Source organism: Sphaeramia orbicularis, chromosome 21 (assembly GCF_902148855.1).
Source record: "Sphaeramia orbicularis chromosome 21, fSphaOr1.1, whole genome shotgun sequence".
NCBI classification, from domain to species: domain Eukaryota; kingdom Metazoa; phylum Chordata; class Actinopteri; order Kurtiformes; family Apogonidae; genus Sphaeramia; species Sphaeramia orbicularis.
The window spans coordinates 30004800-30027308 of record NC_043977.1 but is presented as its reverse complement, the minus strand read 5'-3'; the positions used below and the strand labels follow the sequence as shown (position 1 = coordinate 30027308).

The 22509-nt window shown below is 38.7% G+C and overlaps 1 protein-coding gene across 8 annotated transcripts in view; it reads right to left on the bottom strand.

Moving 5' to 3' along the window:
- nalcn (sodium leak channel, non-selective) overlaps positions 1-22509 on the bottom strand; it is a 76943-nt gene that overhangs the window by 16614 nt on the left and 37820 nt on the right. For 7 of the 8 annotated variants that reach the window (XM_030124652.1, XM_030124654.1, XM_030124649.1 and 4 more), the window contains 11 exons: positions 21237-21428; positions 19203-19340; positions 18525-18599; positions 4320-4456; positions 3627-3768; positions 3399-3472; positions 1494-1595; positions 1311-1380; positions 744-835; positions 481-603; positions 292-348 (listed from right to left, as the gene is read on the bottom strand). In XM_030124652.1, coding sequence (XP_029980512.1) covers positions 292-348; positions 481-603; positions 744-835; positions 1311-1380; positions 1494-1595; positions 3399-3472; positions 3627-3768; positions 4320-4456; positions 18525-18599; positions 19203-19340; positions 21237-21428 — 1202 coding nt within the window. The remainder of the gene's footprint in view (positions 1-291; positions 349-480; positions 604-743; positions 836-1310; positions 1381-1493; positions 1596-3398; positions 3473-3626; positions 3769-4319; positions 4457-18524; positions 18600-19202; positions 19341-21236; positions 21429-22509) is intronic. The other variant, XM_030124653.1, reaches the window with a different exon arrangement.

Here is a 22509-nt window from a genome sequence, read left to right as displayed (position 1 = left end):
AGGTAGAATGAAGAATTTATAAATATGTGTGTCGCCAAGTCTGTTCTACAGTGGTACATCTGCAAATTTCCCTGAAACCATTAACATCTTATAGAAAAGCCTGCTTGTCACTCTGTGCTGAATTACTGTCAGGTTGCATAACGGGTGAAATCTATTTCAGAGCTCTTCATTTCAGTTTTCATTCGTTACAACCGTTTTGGTGAAGGGAGGCAGGTAATAAGCTCCAAAATTCTACTGCGGTAGAACAAACAAATCAATAGTGTGAAAGGATCAATAATTCATCAGACTTACTACAGCTGGTGGTATTTGGTGTTCTTCACTGCTCCAGTTATGGGGTCAGTTTTGGATCTACGTCGGGAGTAAATAAGTAAATAAAATAAAGCGTCCACAAAAAACATATCATGATTATTTGGAACCACAAGAGGATGCATTCAGAACTGCTTCAGACCACATAAGGAAGAGCTGTGAGGCAGATCTTACGCATTGAAACGAGCTCGAACAATCATCCTGCAGAAGTTTCTGAAGCGGTGCTCCCGACCCACGATGAAGAGAGGCTTGTCAAAATACGGATGGTTTTCCCTCAACTCCTCCTCCTGGACTTTTCTGTTCAGTCACAAAATCATAAAAAATACTCATTATGTTGGATTAAATCATGCTTGATTTTCTACACATAAATCTTTTTTTTTTTTTTTGCTTTGGTGGTCTTTTTATTCGACATCTACGGACTGATAGTGTAGGAATACCTTTTCATCTCTGCTTGTTCCTTCTTCTCTTGAATCATCTTAATCTCGCTGTCCTCTCTTTGGGCATTTCGGTAGCGTACAGTACTAGAATGCTGGGAAACATATTTTAATTATTAGATAATAGTTAGATACAATCACAGAAAAAATTATTAGACCATCAAAAGTCATCAGAAACTATGGTTATGCAGTCAAGTACTAACTCCTGTGTGTATCATGTGACTAAAACAGACAGAAAAGAAAACATGGAATGCCTAAAAGCACTGTTTTTGGCAGTACAATGCCATAACTATTGATGTAAGAACTGAAGTGATTTTGGTTATTATCAAGAAAACATGGAAAATGGCTAGATATCAAATCATGAATTAAACTCTTATGAACAATTGTTGTTGTTATTATTATACTTGTCCAAACAAATGTACCTTTAGTTGCACCAGGCATTAAAATGAACAAGAAATTGAGAAAAACAAGGGGTGGTCTAATAATTTTTTCTCCGTGACTGTACATGGAGTGTTCTTCAGGAACAAACCAATGTAATCCCTCTTATTTTCAAGCTGTGTGTACGCTCACATCCTGAGTGAGTGTTTCCAGTGATTTCCCTCTGCTGATCCTCTGACTGGTAGAACCATGTCGCAAAGACCTACATGTACAGAGAACAGAATGAGAATATGGCCTTAAGTTGTCACACAGGGGGTATCTAGATAAGCATGATTGCATTTCCTGTCATTCCTTTGTGCATCCATGTTGACTAACCTTCGCTCTTGCCGAATATGATGCTGGACACTGAGTATGGAACGTTCTTTAGCTGGCTGGCCTTCGAAAGATCCACTTAGCATACGTTGTCTCGTACAAGCCCTGGAAATTACAAACACACATTTTTTTGTCTTGTCATAATCAATATAATGTATATGTTTGAGATCAACTCGATCTGGCGAATCCTTCTTTCTAACTGCCAAGACCAATAAAAGCAGCAATCAAGTCTATAATCTCGGGTTCCAATTAGTACTAAGCAATTGATTGGAATTGCAATATCAGCCCGTTCAATAATACAGCCACAAAAGGCTTCAGATTAAAGGTGCAAGAGGAATGAGGGTGAACTAATTGCAAAAATGAGGAAAAAAGAACACACAACCTCTGTGATATGGTGATAATTTGGATTCGATAACACTGAGAAAAGAGGGGTGTCGTGTAAAACATACAAATTGAAATTTCACACACAAATCACAGTATTGACCACAATATTCACAATATGATGTTGACACTAAATCATGCAGCTCTGATGCAGTTTCAGTCCATTATTCTCACATCTGTATGTATGTTTGTTGCATCCGGACTAAAAGCAGAATCATCAGCAGAGTAAACAACTATAAAGGCACCAGCATTTTCAGATACTACTAATATACCATATTAATCTCCAACCCTGAGTACACATGAGCACCTGGACAGTGTTTATGTTTACCTATACCTGTGTGACCGCGAGCCTAATGCCGTGTTTGTGTGGAAGATGGCCGGCGAGACAAAACGTGTTACGACTACCGATATGCTGTCTATCTTGACAGACTAGCAGAGGGCGGGGAGAGGGAGCCAGATTGGACATGGTGCCGCCAAGCTAATCTACATGAAGAGCCAGCTCTGCCATGCTGAACAGCAAATTATCCATTTACTTCATTGTGACAGTAAATGAGTCTGAAGTGGGTATGTGTGTGTCTTTGGATGTGTGTGTGTGAAAAAGAGACAGGCATTAAAACCAATGTGTTGTTACATCAGAGCTACATCGAATACATGCACAAAGACGGGTGTGTTTCTCATGGCTGTGGATGATGAAACCATATCATTGTACACCAAAACACACCGGTTTGAAAGATGGTGCCAATTTTAAAAGGTACAAAATGTTACGTTCAAGTGTTTAAGGGGAGTTTGGAAGCTTCTTTGTTGACATTAGCAGACTAAGCCAGTGGTTCCCAACCTTTTTTGGCTCATGACCCCATTTTAACATCATAAATTTCTGGCGACACCATACATTCAAAACAGAGACATTTTTCTCTTGGAGATGTCTTAGCGGTGCCAGGCGGGTGAAGAAATCTTTCCATTCTCTGTTCGGTCCAGTTTTCTGACTGCAACTGTGTCCAGGCAGGTCGAAGCGTAGTAAGGCACGCGGTCAAATGATTGGATCAATCAAGATATGTCCTCTCAGATATCATATCCTGCATTTTATTTGAACTTGATTTTTATTAGGAAAAGTGTGTGGTGTTTTAATTATAACAAAATATTTATTGAATCATTAAAAAGTAGTTTTTATTAGTGATTTTCATTTTTAATTCATTTTATTTCATAATATCAATTATTAGAATTTCAGGCGACCCCAAGGTTGAAAAACACTGGACTAAGCTAATGTACAGCAGCAGGTGTTGCACACTTTTCTGTCTGCTCATTTGAGGTCTGTTACGATGCATTCACACATTGGAAGTAAACAGAAGATTAACACAAATTGAAAAAATACTAATTGATAAACATTTCTTCACACATTACAACGTATCTTCCAAAGGTAAAATCATTTGACAGTCCTATATACACAAACTTTTTAATTTTAGACATTTTGATAAGAAGAAGGTATAGTTAATGACCAAAACCACTTTGGGAGTTGTGGATGCATCTTACCGTAGGATTTTATTGATAGTAGTTTCTTTTTCCAGCAGGTTACGTGCCCGGATACTAAATATTGACCTGCGAAGCTGGGAAACACACAAAAGCGAGTTCATGAAAAGTAATGTGCAAATGAAACACAACTTTTTGCCACTACTTTGGATTTTTTTACTGAATATATAGCCATGGAAATGATGCTATCAACTTGATATCATGGCAGTGTAAGAAAACTATCTTAGAAACCTTTTGGTCGATATACTTGTTGTCTTCAATGGCTGAACGTTTGGAGTGGTCACAAGAGGAGGATGAAGCAGAGGGGAGACGCCGGAACAAACAACTGGTGTCCTGCTGCTGCCGATCAATGAACTGCTTCATAAAACTCTCCCTAGAGCACACACACAAATGTGTTGAATTTTAATGCATTGTGTCCTTCTGTGGAAATCCCTATGCTTAAAGATAAAGGAAGCAGTCACAATGGTATCATAACGCAGACCCATCTCATATTCAGCTGCAAAACACGAGAGCTGAATCTGCTGGTAATGCAGTAGCTCAGCAGATGGGCTGCAGAGGGGGATTTCTGGGGAAGCAAAGAACCCAGCTGCGTGCTAATCAGCAACTAAATGATAAAATTGATTATGAGGTCTGATGTGTTGGACGCAGATTGGCTCTCCATCCAAACACAGCTCTCCTGCCAAACACCGCATAACATACGTTTGGCCTTTTTTGCAGAATTTTACTGCTGATAAGCACATCCCGAGTATTCTTTATATAATTTTAGCACCAAAGAGAAATTAACTCACTGTGATTTTGACTGGAAATCTTAATTCACAGCAGTAAGTTGAGTCATTTAAATAAGAGTGAAATGCATGTCTGTATAACACATGAGCGAAAAAAACAAAACAAAACACAATGTACAGTAAAAGCTGACTTGTGTACCTGATTCTGGGCACGGTGAAATCAGAAGGCAGCTTGGAGATCTTGACCATCTGAGGCCTGTTGGGGAACTTCTCAAAGATCCTTAGTCGGAGGGGGAGCTTTTCTTTGGTGTCAGCATTGGCTTCACTTTGCTTGAGCTAGAAGAGGAAATGAAAGAGAAGAACTTTAGGAAAACAACAGGAATATGAGAGAAATTGCTTTGAAAGGGGAAAGTCAACTAAACAAATGGTGATAAAGAAGGAGAGAGGTATTGAAAAAGTTAGAGGGAAATGAAAGGGCTTGAGCCTTGGGCACTGAAAAGTTGGGATTTTTGAGAACTGCACATTATTGTTAAAATGATGTTTAAAAAAAGCTTTTATTGGAGATTACTGAGAAATGGAGATGCGTTGCTAAGGCTTAAAGAATGCAGTTTCATGGATCTGCCTGATGATGGCAGCAACACACTTACCTACAACACACACAACACAGTCTTAGACAACCATATTTAGGATGAGAACCCACTTACTTTTGGAAAAGAATGGAGAAGGCAACAAAAGAAAAAAAAAGACAGATTACTTTGGAGTGGTTAATGGAGAACAGAAAACGTAGTGGCAGTTAGAATAATGTGCATGTATGCAGGCCTGAGCACTGTGGCACAGGCTGGTGAAAAAAAAGATGACAAAGACAATGAAACCAATTATTTCCCTTTAATTACATATGGGGGAGGCTGATTGAAATTCCCTTGCAGGTATTCTCTATCTGGGTGCCTGGAGATAACCCCTGATGCATTGCAGATTAGGCGTGGAAGTGAACTGCATTTGGAGCAATGGCGAATGGCAGCTTATCATTCAGAGCAGGCAGCCGCTGTGAAACACATTGACTGGGCTTGGAGAATGTTTCTCTGTCAGTCACACAGGTTGTCTGTCTACAAATGCAAACGTCCTTTCACACTGTTCATGTGTATTGGTATTTCTATCTGCGCTTGTCTGACAGAATAACTGGAACAGCCTCTCGTTTCTGAGGGATAACAGCCAGGGGAAAAGAGAGACCTGACAAAAGAAGGAATGGAATTCTGTCTATCCATTTTCTTTTTCTAACAGACTAAAATATGTGAACTTCTTTTTTACCCTGAGTGGGTGAGTGGTGAGTGGCATACTGTGAAGACAGAATTATGCTACAGCATTTGCTTGCCTAGGCTTTCTGTCTATATTCTGACTCCCAAGATAGACATAGAGTAGAACAAGCCAGAAGGAGACAGATCATGAGACAAAAATAAGCAAACAAGAGCAGCTGATACTAAGAAATATGTGGAGAAATAAGTAAGATACAGAAGTTAAAGGATTATTACAAGAGGAAACATTGATTGGATCTTGGAACATCTTGAAACAACAGTTTTTACATAACTTCTTCTGCAGTGGTATAGGACGGAAAATAAAAATATGAAGCAAAATTGCAAGCCTTTTTCTAGTACTGCAGCTCTTTGGGTCAAACTTATAGAAAGTGCTGCCGTCATCTCAAATAGTACCTACACATTTGGTTGTTGAATTCCTTGCAAGCAAAACACACAGACACAACAGAAATTTGCAAACAAGCATGCACACATATACTCACACACCCACACACAGTGCAGAATTAATATGGACCTGACTGTTCCCAAAGGTCCTAATCAATTGGGCCAACTCAGCGAGATGTACAGTTTAGCTAAGGCTCAACACTCTTACTGTATCTACAGCAGTTTCCCATTACAGCAAATTTTTCTCTGCCATCCACTGTCCTCTGCTGCTCTCTGTGCTCTTCTCTCTTGCCACCTCACCTCTAGGAGAATTAATACTTTTCTATCAAGGGAAGCGTCTATTCCACATCTCCCCAAGACAAGCAAAGTCACAAGATCTTATTTTTATTTGCGGATTTTCCTCATTGTCTCTTCCCCTCAGTCTCCCTTTCTATTTTCATCAAAGAGGAGGCAAAAAAAACTGCCATTAAAAACTTTTGTCTTTAATAGACTGGTGTATGCATCTATTTTTTCCTGCACTTCAATTTACGTATTAATTTATTTTATTGCTGCATCCAGAGACCCACCTACTGTGGAAATAAATAAGCAATAAATTGAATTTTTGCTATTACACCTCATGGCAATTAATTCCTTATCCTAGAGAGTCCTATGTAAGGAAATGTTTCCTTTGTAAGCACACTGTGCAAGATGCTCACCTGGTATATCAAAAAGTCGCCACAGATCGCTATTAATTACATGTGCAAACCATTGGACCCGGAGTCTAGTCAATACATTTGATCAATAATGTACACATAGATAAGCCAGATTGGAGTGAACAGTGACCATTAGACACTTTTCGTCACGTTACTGTTTAATGGAAGATGAATTGCGTCTATATCAGAGTACATGACAATAACGGTGACATGCAGTCACATCATGTAATATGTGATATAGAAAATTATGTACGTGTATGTATTGTTGTGTAGCGCACTCTATTGTAGTTTACTTGTTAGAAAAACTGGTGACAAAGCCCTTTTTATGTTCAAGTGTGTGAATGTAACAAAAATACCACAATTCCACCACCTGTGGACATGAAGATTCAACCTGTATGTCGGTTTACAAGTGTGCAGTGGGAGAATGTCTCTGTGTTGTGTCACAGCGAATGGTTGATAAATCAAAACTACTGCTTCGCTTGGCACAGATGAGATTTAGTGTGTGGCAGTATAACAATGGAGCGAGACTAATGTGTTTTGCCTTGAGATCCATTCAGGTGACCCGCCACTGCTTTCCTCTCCATTCAAGCCAATTTCAGGCTCGGCTGAGCTGGAGAGCTTTGCGTCTGGGATTTCCACAGCTTACCTGACCAAGAGGAAGGAAACTAATGCTGACCATTAGCATCAGACTAAACTCAGTCATACCCACAGTTCAGTGGGAGCACTGGGAAAAGATAAAGGATTGAATTTGCCTCACTTAAAGAGCTAAAGAAAGGGTCTGATATAATATAGAGTGAAAACCCACTCTGGGAAAAGGTTTTCTCTTTTGCAGGGTCGCACTGGGACCAACCCTGCATGATGACCCTATATACCATTTCATATAGTATTGATACCTCCATAAATATGTATTATTACATATAGGCCATGCAAACTGACATTTCATCTTTACCCCACAATTTCTGGATTAACAACTAAAGCATCTTAATGTTGGGCTCTTATCTATAATATATAATTCTATATTATTGTATTTTAAACTTTAAAATGACCATCAAAATGACCTGCAGCTAAACAGAGACAATACTGGTCCCATTTAGAGGAACCAGCACCCTTCTATGCAACATATTATAATGTTTGACAAGCACACGAAAGATTATAGAGCTGCAACTCCTGCCATAGAACTTGGAAATCACTGCATACATGTTGTACAATGAAAATAATTCTGAATGTCAAAATCTGTGATTTCCTTCACGTTTTTTGTTGCCTGAGTATTCAAAAAAGCACATGCTGCCAGTACTGAGTCTGACAGGCATATAATGCGCATTTTCTCCCTATGAAATCTTTTGAACTCTCTGATCAGGCTAATGAAAGTGCCTCAGAAGCATGCAAACATTAACGTATGAATATCTGTGAGAATATCCAATGAACAATGGGGGAGTGATGAACAGCCGCCTCCAAAACTGCTGCCCACACACTAGGCGAGTGCCTGTGGGAGGATGCATACAGTCAATCAATTGCATTCTAGCATTTAGACATCAGAGCCTGCCAGTCATCAGCAACGCCAGACAACAGCTGTGTACGTACGAAAATGTGTTTACGTGCATTTGTAGAGTGCACAGCTTGGTATTTACACAGCCTTACTTTCTGTGGGATTCATCAGTCAGCATAGTTGTTGAAGACACTAAAACAGAGCAGCTAAACAACCTGTTTCTGTACATGTGTGTCTATTTGTTTATAAAACTGCGTTCCTTCATCATATCATAATCTATGCCAATTACAAAATGTATAAAGGCTTTCATAAAACTTAACAGAAGTGTGCCCCTTCTCAGTCACGCTAACCTTCTGGCATTCTACACTAATAGTGCCGGTTGGGTAGGCCTTGGGCTGGTCAAGTTTCAAATACTGAGGGACAGAGGAGCTGAGAGCGAGCTACAGGGTCACCCTCTCCTCTCATTAGCTAGTTAATGAACCATGAATGCTACAGAGCTGCTGTAAAGCCTCACAGGCCATAATCCTTTAATAGCTATCTCCAACATGCAAAACAACTATGGTTGCCCCTTTTGAAGTTATCTCAATATCCAAGCCTATACTATCTTCAACTGCAAACCCCTGTATTCAACATCTGTTTCTGGATTCCTTAGTTCTTTAACTGTAACTGCAGCATTGATGTGACGACATATGACTAGCCTTAGATGCATCTTTTCTGATGTTCCCTGTCAGTTCTCACCAACTATTACAAATCAATTGAAAACCCATAACTCTCCACAGAAAAACTGCCACAATATATAGTCATTAAATACTATTACCTTTTCATAGCAGAAGAAAAAGACACATTTTCTCATTTAAGTACATTTGAAAGTTGAAGTTTCTGCATGTGTTGTGTATGCAGTTTTAGCACATGTCAGGCACAGTCCCTTAAGTGTCTTCCAACAGACAAGTGAAGGTGACATTCAAAAGATAAGAACACAATGTATTTGGAATCTCCAAGGGATATGCTCTTTTCTTGTCTTCTCCCCCCATCTTCACTGCCTTTCTTCTCCTCCACTAAATCCCCAAATAAGTCCTTGGTCCATTAAATCACACAAATGGAGGACAAGCTTTTAGTTTAATTCATAAATAATGAAATCCTTGGTGGAGGCCGTAATATAATCACTTTTCACTGTATTTGATCAAACTAAATTTGCTGTAATAAAATCTATTTAATAGTGAGTGTCATATGAAATGGCTGAATGCAAAATAAAGCAGTGAATAGACAGCAACTACCAAACACATATATACATATATACACAATGTAATTACACATGTAAGCTTATGCATATGTCAGGTATATTTTGTCACTGTTGCTACAGAGACAGAATACTGTATGTTCCTGTCACATCAAAAAAAGTGACCACTCATCCTAAACCTTATATAAAGCCACTGCAAGCGTTCCTCCTCTTTGAACTCCATCCTCATCCTTCCCTCCCATTTTTTACCCTCTACCTCCATCTTTATCATTAACTCTTACATCCATTCCTGTTTCATCTCTTACATTAAACAACAAATCATACTGTGTTCAACCTACAAAGAGATCTGTGCAACAACTGCACACTGTCACTGTCACTACTTCCCTCTCTTGACAGATCTGCCAGGTTGTTGCCCTCAATTTACAGCATCATGGCTGCTGAACCAGGTTTGGAAACTCCAAAATATATATCACAGTACAAACAGTCATATGCATATCTGGTGGGGCACCCTCCCTTATGAATAGGGGTGTAGGAAAATATCGGTTCTGCAATGCATCGCGATATTTCATTTCACAATACTGTATCGATATTAAAAAGTACTGTATCGATATTTTTAGGTATTTATTCAAATGCAGATATTATGGAGGTTCATTTTAGTTTTTTGTTTTTCTTTTTTGTTTATATTTTATTTATTACTATTTTACACTTTTTTATTAAATAATGGTAGTTCCTTTGTTGGGACTGTACAAAAACAATGTTATGATGTTACTTAAGAACTTACAGAATATGAGCATTTGAGCAGGATCTTAAACTGTAATGTCTGTAAAACATAATTTAAGTTTTAACAGAGGGAAATTTTGTGATATAGCATTAGATCCTGTTGTGATCAAATAAAAATGTGCTTAGTATTTGTGCATATTTCTGGTGTAATTCCATTCTTCCAGGAAATAATATTTAAAAAAAGAAACAAAACCAAAACATTTTTTTAACAGTATCATAATATATCATGACATATTGTATCATGATCCTAGTATTGTGATTTGTATTGTATCGCCAGATTCCTGCCAATACACACCCCTACTCATGAAGTATATGAAGTATATGTGGTATGGTAATATAGAGAAAAAGAATTAAGAGACTAGTCATAGATCATCATATATCAAACTGGTATTAAAAAAAAAACATTTAAAGAACAAATAATTATATTCATAATTCATAATTATATATACACATCTGTATGTTATTATGGTCTTATAAAACCATGAAAATGATCTTCCAGTTTAGACCAAGAAAACTCTTCCTGGGAGCTATTCGGAGTCTAAAAACATCAAAAACAAGGCAATAATGGCAACTGGATGCACACATCAATGTGTAAGCTATAGGGCTAATATAATCCTAACAACACACAGCCTATTAATGACATGTACAAAGAAGGCACTGATAAGTTGCTGGTACCAAGAGGAAGTTGCACAATTCAGTACGAAAGGGGGATCATTAGAAGAGGCCAGTCAAACCCCATAGTGGAAAATGATGTGAAAATAGTAATTAGGACATTTCTGTTGGTTCCATCTTATTATTTTCAGGTGAATGAAAATTATTTTTCTAACTCTGCAAAATAATTGTGGGAAGTGCAAAACATTCTGATAAGACAATTATGTAATGATTGTGACAGGCTGAAATTAGGCTGCAAGAAAATATTAATTGGAAAAGGAAATGTTTATTAGGTGCATCTTTCGTCCTTGTCCAAATGATATTTTTTCCAATATGTCTCTTGTAGTTTCTTATCATGAAAACAGTATAACATAACCAAAAACCTTCTAGGCATATAAAAACACCAATAGAGTATATCCTCTACAGTACTGAATATGCATTCATTTCTTACAACTATACCTTTTCCTCTGTGCTTCCACAATCTGGTGGTCAAATAAAAAATGTCATAGGACACAATGGAAGGTCTTAGAGCTCAATGTGCAGAAGACAAATGCATACAAAATGTAAACAGACTGGATTGAAAGCGAGATGGTTTCTTTTACCTTTTTTTTTCATCCTGTCATGTATTTTACCTGCTCCTTTTTAACAGACTGACAAATATTTTTCTCATCTACCTACCCCCAAGTGTTTACCCCCAGACCTCTGTCATCATTCATTGAATTCAGATTACCAGTTTCTGTCTTTAGAAGCAAAGGAAGGGCATGCAGTTGGAGGAGACTCTCTACACATGGCACATATAAATGATTCAAATCAAAACCTTTATCTGGTCTCTTTATATTATTGTGTGTATACAGTAAGTTCAAATGACATAATAAATCTCTAAGCTCATATATAAGCAGACTCACAAAGACACTTACATGCTTATGAGTGTGTATGGGTGTGCACTCATTGGCGGCTGGCAGGTCTCAGTGTGCTTAGAAAGGTTATTTCCCACCCACAGCTGAGTGATTAGGTGCAGTCACTGTAAAATTGCCTATTTTACAGGTGCTTCAATCACGGATACAGCGACTGACTAAAAATAGACCATACGTAGATGGTGATCACCCTCCCAGAAGAGAAGGCCTCCACAAACATTTGGCAAAAGCCCAATTACATGGACAGTCTCGCTATAAGAAATACACACGTGGGCCATGAGGAATGAGAAACCATTTGCTGTATATGCGATGAATCATTTTTGCCATCTGTTTGATGAATGGCTTAATTGTTATTCGTCATTAAAGTGACTCGTGTCCATTGCTAGCTCTTTACAAACCATGTTCAGAAAACACAATTACCTAATTTAATCTTTTTAACTCCTTTTAGTATTATGAATGTGGTATGGAAATTTATCATTATTTAGAGAGGGGGGTTTGACACACAACACACAAAGACCATGTGTGTATTCTCTTTCCTGGGACATTTTCAATTCTTTCCTCTTCACAGTCAGCTGAGCACACAGACAGTCGCTATGTTAAAATTAATTGGAAATAAAGGAACAACAAATTGAAGCTGAATAAACTATTTAAAGAGTACCTTCATGCAAATCATAGTATTTGGTCTTAGTATTATTTGAAGTTGAATAGGGAACATGTGTGTATTTTTTGAGGAAAGTGATCAGAGATATGTACAATATAACTGTTGGTGGCATAATTTTTGGCATTTACTGTGGCATTATTAAGTGAGTGACTGACATATTTTTTCTGTCAAACTGAACTTGGGCTTTGAAGGTAGTGTGTACAAAATAATGTTTTGGAAAGTTGTTGGTGGCAGTTTATCTTGCCCTGACATGCCAGTTTCCTGTTCCGCTCCATATATGTCAGAAATATCAGTTGGAAAGCCATTCAAACGTGTCAGCTCCCCTTAGATGTCATTGTATTTTGCTTTCAGTGATGAAAGACTTCAAGCATACAGGACTTGTGTGGTGCAGGTGTGTGAAATATGCCTTTATGTGTGTGCCTTCATGTCACATTGAAAAGAAAATTCAGATGTGCAGTCAAGCTTTGAGCGATAAAGCTCACCTGCATGGTGCAATTTGGCATGATAGATACTGAACCATTTATCACAACATTTTACATTATGTTGATAAGTCACAGCTAAAAACTACACTGTTGGCCATAAAGTTACAATAATTTTGTTTCCAGACACATTCCTCAATTCATTGTTATTATCAGTATTTATCAGTTATCACCTTTGATCAGGTGCCATGATTACATACTGAGTCCCAGTTACACTTTATTTATCAAGAATAAATCACATTGTCACAAATATTTCATGAGAAGAGGTAAAAGAAAAATTATTCCAAGTGTATGGGCAACAGCGTACTACAACCCCAATAACCAAAAAAGCTGTGTAAAATGTAAATAAAAACAGAATGCAATGATTTGCAAGTCTCACAAACCCATATGATATTCACAAAAGAACATAAATAAAACTTACCAAATGGAGAAATGGAGAAAATGAACCGTTTTAAGAAAAGAATGAGTTAATTTTGAATCTGATACTGGCACCCAATCTCCAAAAAGTTGAGACAGGGGCGAGAAGAAAAACAGCTGAAGGAACTAATGAGGTGAACTGGCAACGGGTCAGTTAAAGACCATCTTAGAGAGTCTTTCATAAGGGAAGATGGGCAGAGGTTCACTAATCAAAGTGTAGCCTATACAAGTTTTAGAGCAACATACGCTCCCATCTAGACGGCCTCTTTCAGGGAAAGCATTGCATATTTCAGAGAGACAGTGCTAAACCACATACTGCATCTATTACAACACTATGGCTTTGTGGCAGGAGAGTCCAGGTGCTGAACTGGCCTGCCTGCAGTCCAGAGCGTTCACCAACTGAGAACATTTGGTGCTTCACTAGAAAAAAATACGACAAAGAAGCCCCAAGACTGTTGAGCAGCTGGTCTCTTCGGTTGCCAGATGTTTACAGACTGTTGTTAAAAGAAGAGGGGATGCTGCAGTGAAAAACATGGACCTGTCCCAACGTTTTGGAGATTTGTTGCTGACATCAAATACAAAATTCCTTTTTTTTCTTGTTTTCTTGTTTCTTTGTTTTTTTAGTCAGTCCAATATTTGATTGACCCATTATGGGAAATAATTTTACTTTTAAACCTTAAAGGTCAGCAGCATCCTGTTTAAAACCATCCTCTGAGTACATTACTGCACTGTCAGTGTTAGTAAATATAGAAGAGGAAATACCTGTGAGTCATAGATGCAAAAAAACACACACCTTAGAGGCAAAAGCTCGTCTGGCTGCGTGTACTTACAAAGTCATCTAATGACTCAGAGCTGAAAATAGCACTAATGGTGATGATCCCTAAAATATGCTGACATGACATACAGCACTGTAAACATAGGCTGCCAGGCCAAACAGTACATTAATAATGAAGACATTTAAAATGAGTAAAGTTGGTAAGTTTAAGGCTGAATCCCAATTCACCCCTTGGCCATCCCCCTTAGCCCTACCCCTCCGTTTTGTGTGTACATGTGAAGGGGCAGTGTTGTCCCAATTCTTGATTAGACAGAGGGGGAGGGTTAAGGCAGGGCCTGTACAGGCCTCGAAACGGAGATATTTCAGGACCACACTACGAATGGTGGGGTAGGAGAAATTTCCCATAATTCTGTTCGAATCATTGGTGAGATGGAGGTAAACACAGCCAAAAAGTGCAGCAGTGTGAAGAAAGAAACACACAAATGTACGTATTTTCTTCATAAACAACTTAATCATTTGATCTTCTGTTTAATGCTGTTTCAATGTGTTATAGATCGCATTTCTGCAGTTTATAGTTGATAGCCGCAAAAAGATGACCAAAGCCCATGCAACAGAGACGGTTACAGCTGCTGACAACATGGAGAAAACTTTCGGAAACAAAGTTTTCGCATTTGTTAATAGCGGCATCAATGACTGCTGATGACGTAACAGGTCTCGAAGGGTTGTCCCATTTTACAGAGAAATGTTTCAACCCCTACACCTTACAGCTCCATTTCCAGGGGTAGTGCCAAGTGCTAGGGCCAAGGAGGAGGGGTAAGGGGGAGGGCTAAGGGGTGAATTGGGGTTGGGCCTAACAGTATTATTTACTTGCCTACATGTACGGCCAGTGGGTAAGAGGTCTGATTAGTATAGATTGAGGTGGCAGACAAAACTTTTAGCTTTTCATAATTTTAACTTTAGGTCTTTCTTGACTGTTGCCATGTCGGCCTCTGTAAAGCAGCAGCACGACTCAGTCTATCCATGACTCTGATTTGATAATGACATCATCAATAAGGCATGTAGCTACAAACATCTGTCATCATTTGTATGCTGATTGCAGCCCAGCCTTTTAGGGGAATGACTTGCATCTGTCAACGCTGACGGACCATTTGTCTTGATTTAGTGTTTTATCTGAGAGTAAAAGCTTAGAAAAAGAGCACAGTGGCCTGCAGGTGGTTACACTGATCAAAAGGCTCACTGTTAGATTGCTGTGACTTTCTCAAACATCTAAATGGGATAGTAAGCAGTGAGCAAATAAAATAGTCCAGAAGCCTTGCAATACAATCACAGAATCAACCCACTGTGTGCACTTTGAACACATACCAGTTAACACCAGATTTAAACCCAAAAACAGATCCGTATCCATGCACAAGAACATCACCATTAATAATGTAAGATGTGAAAGTAAGCAGGGCTTGCAGCTAATGAACAACTGGTTAATTCCACCACGTCAATGAGCCAGGAGGATCGAAGGAGCACACATACACACTCGCACCAGTGCCTGCTCTACACTTCAGTGTTGATTAGGATAATGCATTTATTGCGTGAAATTAGGTTTGCTTGAATTTTTTAATGAAATGAAGCCAGAGACAGAAAAGGTAGACAGCAGAGGAAAATGGAGGTGAAAGGAGGAAGTAAGAATCTCTTGGGGGGAAGGGAGTACTGCAAATACCTCTTTAGGCAGCCCATTTAAAAGTGGAATTTATTTAGTCTGAGAGCATGACACATAAATAGGTTATGACATAGGTTATGAAGCAAACACTTTTTGTATAAAACCCCTTAGTTTGAAGTGATCATAAATGAGAGGAAGATCATGGGGATGTATGTAAAATATTAAAGTAGCATCTAGAGGCAGAAGACGGCAACATGAATGTGTCAAATGCTGCATGTGAGATATATATATATATATATATATATATATATATATATATATATATATGTACAGGGTGGGGAAGCAAAATTTACAATATTTTGAGGCAGGGATTGAAAGACAGTGTATGACCAATTAGTTTATTGAAAGTGATGAGAATTTATTTGCCACAAGAAAATTTACATAATAGAAAATGTTTTTATTCTATGTGTCCTCCTTCTTTCTCAATAACTGTCTTCACATGCTTCCTGAAACTTGCGCAAGTGCTCCTCAAATATTCGGGTGACAACTTCTCCCATTCTTCTTTAATTGTATCTTCCAGACTTTCTCGTAGTAGTTTTGCTAATAGTCATTATCTTCTTTACATTATAAACAGTCTTTATGGACACTCCAACTATTTTTGAAATCTCCTTTGGTGTGACGAGTGCATTCAGCAAATCACACACTCTTTGACGTTTGCTTTCCTGATTACTCATATGGGCAAAAGTTTCTGAAAAGGTATGGATAATAGTGTTAGGTATGATTATGACATCAATATGTGTTTGGTTTCAAAACAATTGACGTAGTGCCTGCTGAGAAAAAACAACTAAATGTTCATTGTAAATCTTGCTTCCCCACCCTGTGTGTGTGTGTGTGTACATATATATATATATATATATATATATATATATATATATATATATATATATATATAAAAGGAGTTGCTCTACTGGATTGTTATTGCTGTATGTTCATTTACACTCTCACAGCTTGGTGGGCTTTGTGATGGGGGAGAATGATAGACCATCTCTATTCAACAAATCATTCATGCCCACAGAGCAATGTCTGCAGGACCAGGGAGAGGTAGAAGGAAGTGGGGAAATGTTTATCCTGTGCCGGTAGATATCAGCCAAATAGAAGAAGGTGTTTACCCCTTAGGGCAGTGATAATGGTGATGATGACGATGATGTGTTTGTGTGTGTGTGTGTGTGTGTGTGTGTGTGTGTGTGAGAATGTGTGCCTGTTTCTTATTCTTCTATCTTAGTGGGAACCTTGACCTGAAAGCACTTGAATGCTACTGGAATCCGGCATCATCATGAGAAAACATATCAAGGCACACTAGGAAGATCACACTTATGATTAGAGTAAGAATGCAGTTCAGGGTAGGAGAGAGGATTCAGTAGTAATGGTTAAGGGTAAGGTAAAGAGCTACGCAACATATGATGATGAGTGTCCTCACGACGATAGTGAAACAAACATGTACGTGTGTACCAGACGCAACAGGGTTTTGTTTTTTTAAAGTTAATTGCCCACTTACTCAATCCTCTAGAGAAAAGCCCTGAAAAGGTGAGAATGAAAAAATTACTCGGAGCTCTGCCTCCGTGCAGACATTCAATGCAACCCTGTCACTCTTTCCATGGCAGCAACAGAAAGCGCGCCGCTTCTAAATAAAACATAGCGCCAAATAATATGCAGAATGTCTCAGAGCACAACACATCAGTGAGCACTTCAGATCCTGCCATGATCAAACTGGGCATATGTGTACTTTCACATTTTGCTCTTTTGTCGCCACTATTTTGAGTGCATATTGGCACTCAAAATAATAACATAATATTCTGTGCTGAAATATCCTCAACAGTCTTAATTTCTAAGACACACGCTGCTATGCAACTGTGATTAATACAGAATAGTTAGACTATGTTAATCAAATCTGAAGGAACTAGTCAATTTCAAGGACAATTTAAGCATCCACACAGTGAAACAGAGTTTGCACAAGGGAAATTGAAAATTGTGTTATGAACATTGAAGGAACACAACATTGAGATATCACAAAAAAGTAGCTGCGTAGCAGTGGTTCAGCAGACAGACACATTCTAGTGGTCAGCTTTTAGTAGAAGGATCTCTCTGTGTAAACAATACCAGCAATCGTTAGATTCAGCAACAGCATCAAAAAGGTTTGTTACCAACAGTAAAACTTGAAATATACCAGCAACCCATCTGACAAAAATCCAAATGTGCACAATATCAGTACATGATAAAAAGAGACTAATACCGTTTGATAACAGCAGAAGAAACACATAATTCACTGTAATTACAAGACACACTTCTTCTAAATAATAGAAGGAAGAAAACCACAAAGTCAATGAATGAAACAATCAGGGAGAAACTCAAACACCAGCAGAAAATGTTTAACGACTCAATATCACATCACAAGTAAAGGTTTGTACATTCTGGTCCACATGGCCACAACACAGGTTCACTTTTATGATATAAGTTGTTGACAACTGCCACCTTTAATTAGTATTAGTGGAAACATCCCACACTCGACTACATACACACAGCCCTAGTCAGGCTGCAAATGCTTTTGTTCATCTCTTTGTCATCATTTTTACAGAAAATGTTTCAAGAAATCAGACAAAAGGTCTCTGTTTGGAGATGCAATTCAATGACAATGAGAGCTTGCATCTGAAATATCAAACTTTTATTCTAGCTACACCTAAATTAACAGTTCTTTAAGGTTTCAGCAATGGTCCCCTTTGCTGATTGGATGGTGCAAAATCAATTTGTGATTGGTCACATTTATGTATTAATCATGCAGTTATGAAAAAACTATCTTTATCAGCCCATCATAAGGTTACCATTGGTTCACAGAAACAAAACCTACACCAGCAAACAGAATATGTATTCTGGTTTTAAATACTTAACTTCATTTAGGTAGTTAATTTGTCTTACCTGTTTGAGCTTCTTCAAGTCTTCATCCAACTCCAGATTGTCCAAGATAACAGCCACAAAAAGACTGAGAAGAATCTGAAATTCACCAAGAGTAAGTCATAAGAACATATGCTGTCTGAATCATGTTGCAGTATGTTTATTACATTTTCATCAGCATAATAACATCTAAAAATGACACTTTTTTTAAACGTACAAACTCTGCTTAGTAATTGCATTTGTTGCTTGTTCTGTCCTGGAAGACATCCTGTCTGTCTGGGCTGAGGTGTGAGTCATCCAGAGACTGTCGGTGCTGTCTGATGGCTTCCCATATCAGAAAGCCAAACACTAAAATGTCAGCACTTCTTATACTGCAAGTCTGATTAACTGTGATTAGATGTGCCACTTGAGAGAACATTAGTGGGGCGGGACACTAATTGAATGCATTAAGAAAACATTTCATGTATCATTTTGCCACTTATTTTCCCCAGAAGAGAAGACCACAATCTTAGCATATCCTTCACTGTGCATTCATGTTTGCTCTGTGTCTAAAGGCAGCATATATACCAAAGTCCAAATACAAATTGAAAAAAAAGTTGATATGCAGAAAGTTGCAGAAAGAGTACACTCACAAAATAAATGTACCGGTCTTTTCAACTTATTTGACTTTTGCTTTTGGAGCGGCACAGGAAAGTTACTCACCAGGGTCGCGAACAGATGGTAGAGGATAAAGTAAATAGCTACAACTGGAGCCCACATATGACCTACAGCCACCAGAGTCTGGTCCATGACATCAACCCAGCCCTCTTGGGTCAGGATCTGGAACATGGACATGAATGCCTGCAGGGAGCAGAGCACCGAAAGAGAAAGTGAGAGATGCAAAAGGCTAGAGAGGGCATTTATGCACACAAGTGGAAGCAGTGGAGAGAGGGACAGAGACGGGAGCAAGGAGGAAATTACACAGAGACAGCTTTGACATTTGAAACATGCTTTTTCAGATCAAATATCACACAACTGATGCACATATTCTGACCGTTTTTCCTCTGGCTTAAGATGGACGAATTTTAATACATAAGCAAAGATGCAGGCATTTTTATGTATTTCGTTGCCGTCTTATCTACTGAGTAGAGGTCAGATGAAGGTGTAGGAGATGGCCAGCTGCGACACTGTGGCCCCTGGAGTCAAATGGCACGCCTGTGCTCCCTTCTTAGCATCTCACCTTCAGACAGCAGCCTCCACCCTTCCAGCCCCTCCCATCTACTCCCATGTCCCAGTCACTGCAGATAAGGATAAACCCAGCAACAGGTCTGCCCATAGGGGAGACAGCCAAACATCATTAACAATGATGTGTGCATGCATGTGTGTGTGTGTGTGTGTGTGTGTGTGTGTGTGTGTGTGTGTGTGTGTGGATATATGTGGGCATGTATGAGGCTCAAGTAATATGGAAATGGAGAGGGAAAAGGAAAAGGAAAAAGAGAAGGGTAACATGGCATACAAGTGGCATCTGTTTACGAGCAACCCTTCATGTCCCGCTGTGCCTGGGATCAGTGAAATGTTGGAAGGGAGAAAAAAAGTGAAGATGGTAAGATGTGGCTAATGAGAGAGAAAGAAGCTCATGAGCACTTAGAAATCAAAGGAAGTGCCACATCTGTTGACCCATCATGCAAACTACCATCGACATCTGCAGTCCCCCAATTTCTTGTCTGAGGTACACTACTGGAAGTGTTAAGTTGATATATCTAAATCTTTATGAAGTGAATTTTGTATACAATTTCTATTAATTTTCAACACTTTTCATATCATGTCCACACTTTATACTGAGCAGTTTACTCAACTCTGGATGTTTACTGTTTTGGTCTACTGAATTTTTGCAGGTCGGTTGGCTCTAACAAAATACTTGCTAAAACCCATTAGAATGCTGGATTAAAAATGTCCAAATAAACAACTTTCCAACAGAGGAGGAGAGGCATATAAAACTAGAAGCACTCAGAGAGCGCAGACCTCCGCCAAGGCGGATCAGTGGCCCCCCCCCATGGGCCCCCCCACGCCAAGGAGGTTATGTTTTTGCCAGGGTTTGTTTGTTTGTTTGTCTGTCTGTTTGTCTGTCCGTTAGTGTGCAACATAACTCAAAAAGTTATGGACAGATTTTGATGAAATTTTGTGGTCTGCGCCCCCCCCGTGGGCCCCCCCACCCCCGATCACCACCAAAATTTAATCATTTCTTCCTTATCCCATTTCCAACAAACCCTGAAAATTTCATCAAAATCTGTCCATAACTTTTTGAGTTATGTTGCACACTAACGGACAGACAAACAGACAGACAGACAAACAAACAAACAAACCCTGGCAAAAACATAACCTCCTTGGCGGAGGTAACTAAACAAAAACAAAATCAAAACAGTCAACATAACAATGAATGTAAAGGAGTGGACATCTACCAGTTACAAATAAAAATGCTTGATCACTGTGTGGAATCTCATTTGGGTATGCATTTTTACATTCAAAGGACACATATTAGATATAAAGTAAAGTAACGGACCCCGTATGCTTATAAAGTTATAGCTGGAAGAGAGCCATTTTAGACTTCAGATGAAAAGACATGAAAAAATTAGTTCAATAAGTCAGTTGTTTGTGTCTGCTTTACAAGTTGTGATTAATTATCGATGTAAAAACTACATAAATTTATCCAAGAAATAAGCTCTGGTCGTGGGTTGATGAATATAAGCGGTTCCTTACCCTGGGGAATGTGGTAAAGCGATCTAAGTCCTCCACAAAGCAAAACATTTGCAGGCTGATGGCCGACATGACGATCAGAAGGCTGGCTGTGAACACCACCAGACTGCCTAGTTTTTTGCCGGGACCAAATATCTTATACACAAAGTCCTCCAGAGCTGGAGAGATCTTGATTAAACGCACCACACGTAGCACCTGTGAGGAAATAAAACGTCCATGTGTCTGTAAGGTTGTTGTTTAAACTGTAGCTTGGAACAGTATTTTTACACCAAAGAAAGGGAAAGAAAACTGTTATTTTAAAAACATATTAGTTATAATTCTAACAGGAAATGCAGCAGCACATTGATTACATATTGATTTTAACAGGAACAGCATTGATCTTGAGTCAGTGGTAAGAACAGTGGTGCACTGCTCTGTCAACAAGTTTAGACTATAAACTGTTTGTGGTGACAACAACCCCCAAAAGGTAATGCATCTTGGTCAGGGTTTGATCATGGATCCAGGGAGCGGCTATTGATCGAGGTTTGCACTGTGATGCCCCTGGCCAAGGATTTTTCTTTTGATTCCACTTCTAAGTCAAATAAATGGCTTTTTCCAATCCCCTGATACATCCGAAAATGAAGTAGACAAACATGGGATGCTGGTCTAAAAGAGAAGCTAAAGTATACAGGTACAGTAATAACAGTATGATGACAGATGGAAAGAGAAGCCATTACCTGCTCCTGACAGACCATGATGACCACACTCCATTTCTCAACAGATACAAGCCTTGAGACTAAGGGCTAACCATGAGAGGCTTACTTTACTGAGGATAAAGGGCTATAAGAGGAAAACGTTTTTTTTTACCTGCAGCCTCAGAAAAATTGTGATTGAGAAAAACAAACAAGTATGAGCATTGGCTGATATAATATAGACAGAAATCAATTGTGACAGTATATACTGCAGATAAGCATCACCAATATTTGGACTGTAAATGCTATAAATGCAGCCCTGATAAAGTGTGTGCAAACGTGTTGTGTATGACCCCAGAACATTGGCCTCCGTCTCTGCCATTTTTTAAACACATTAGAACACAGCCAGAAAGCGGAAAAAATTGACAATTTGTAGATGAAAAACATACATTGCCTACAAAACAGAAAGCAGTTATATTATATATTATATATCATATACAGAGGTGTACCTGCTAAAGACTGATGTAAGTGAGAGTAACTTTAGAGTATAAAACATACGCATAACCCATGTTTATACAGAACAACATACAGTGTAATTTATGTTT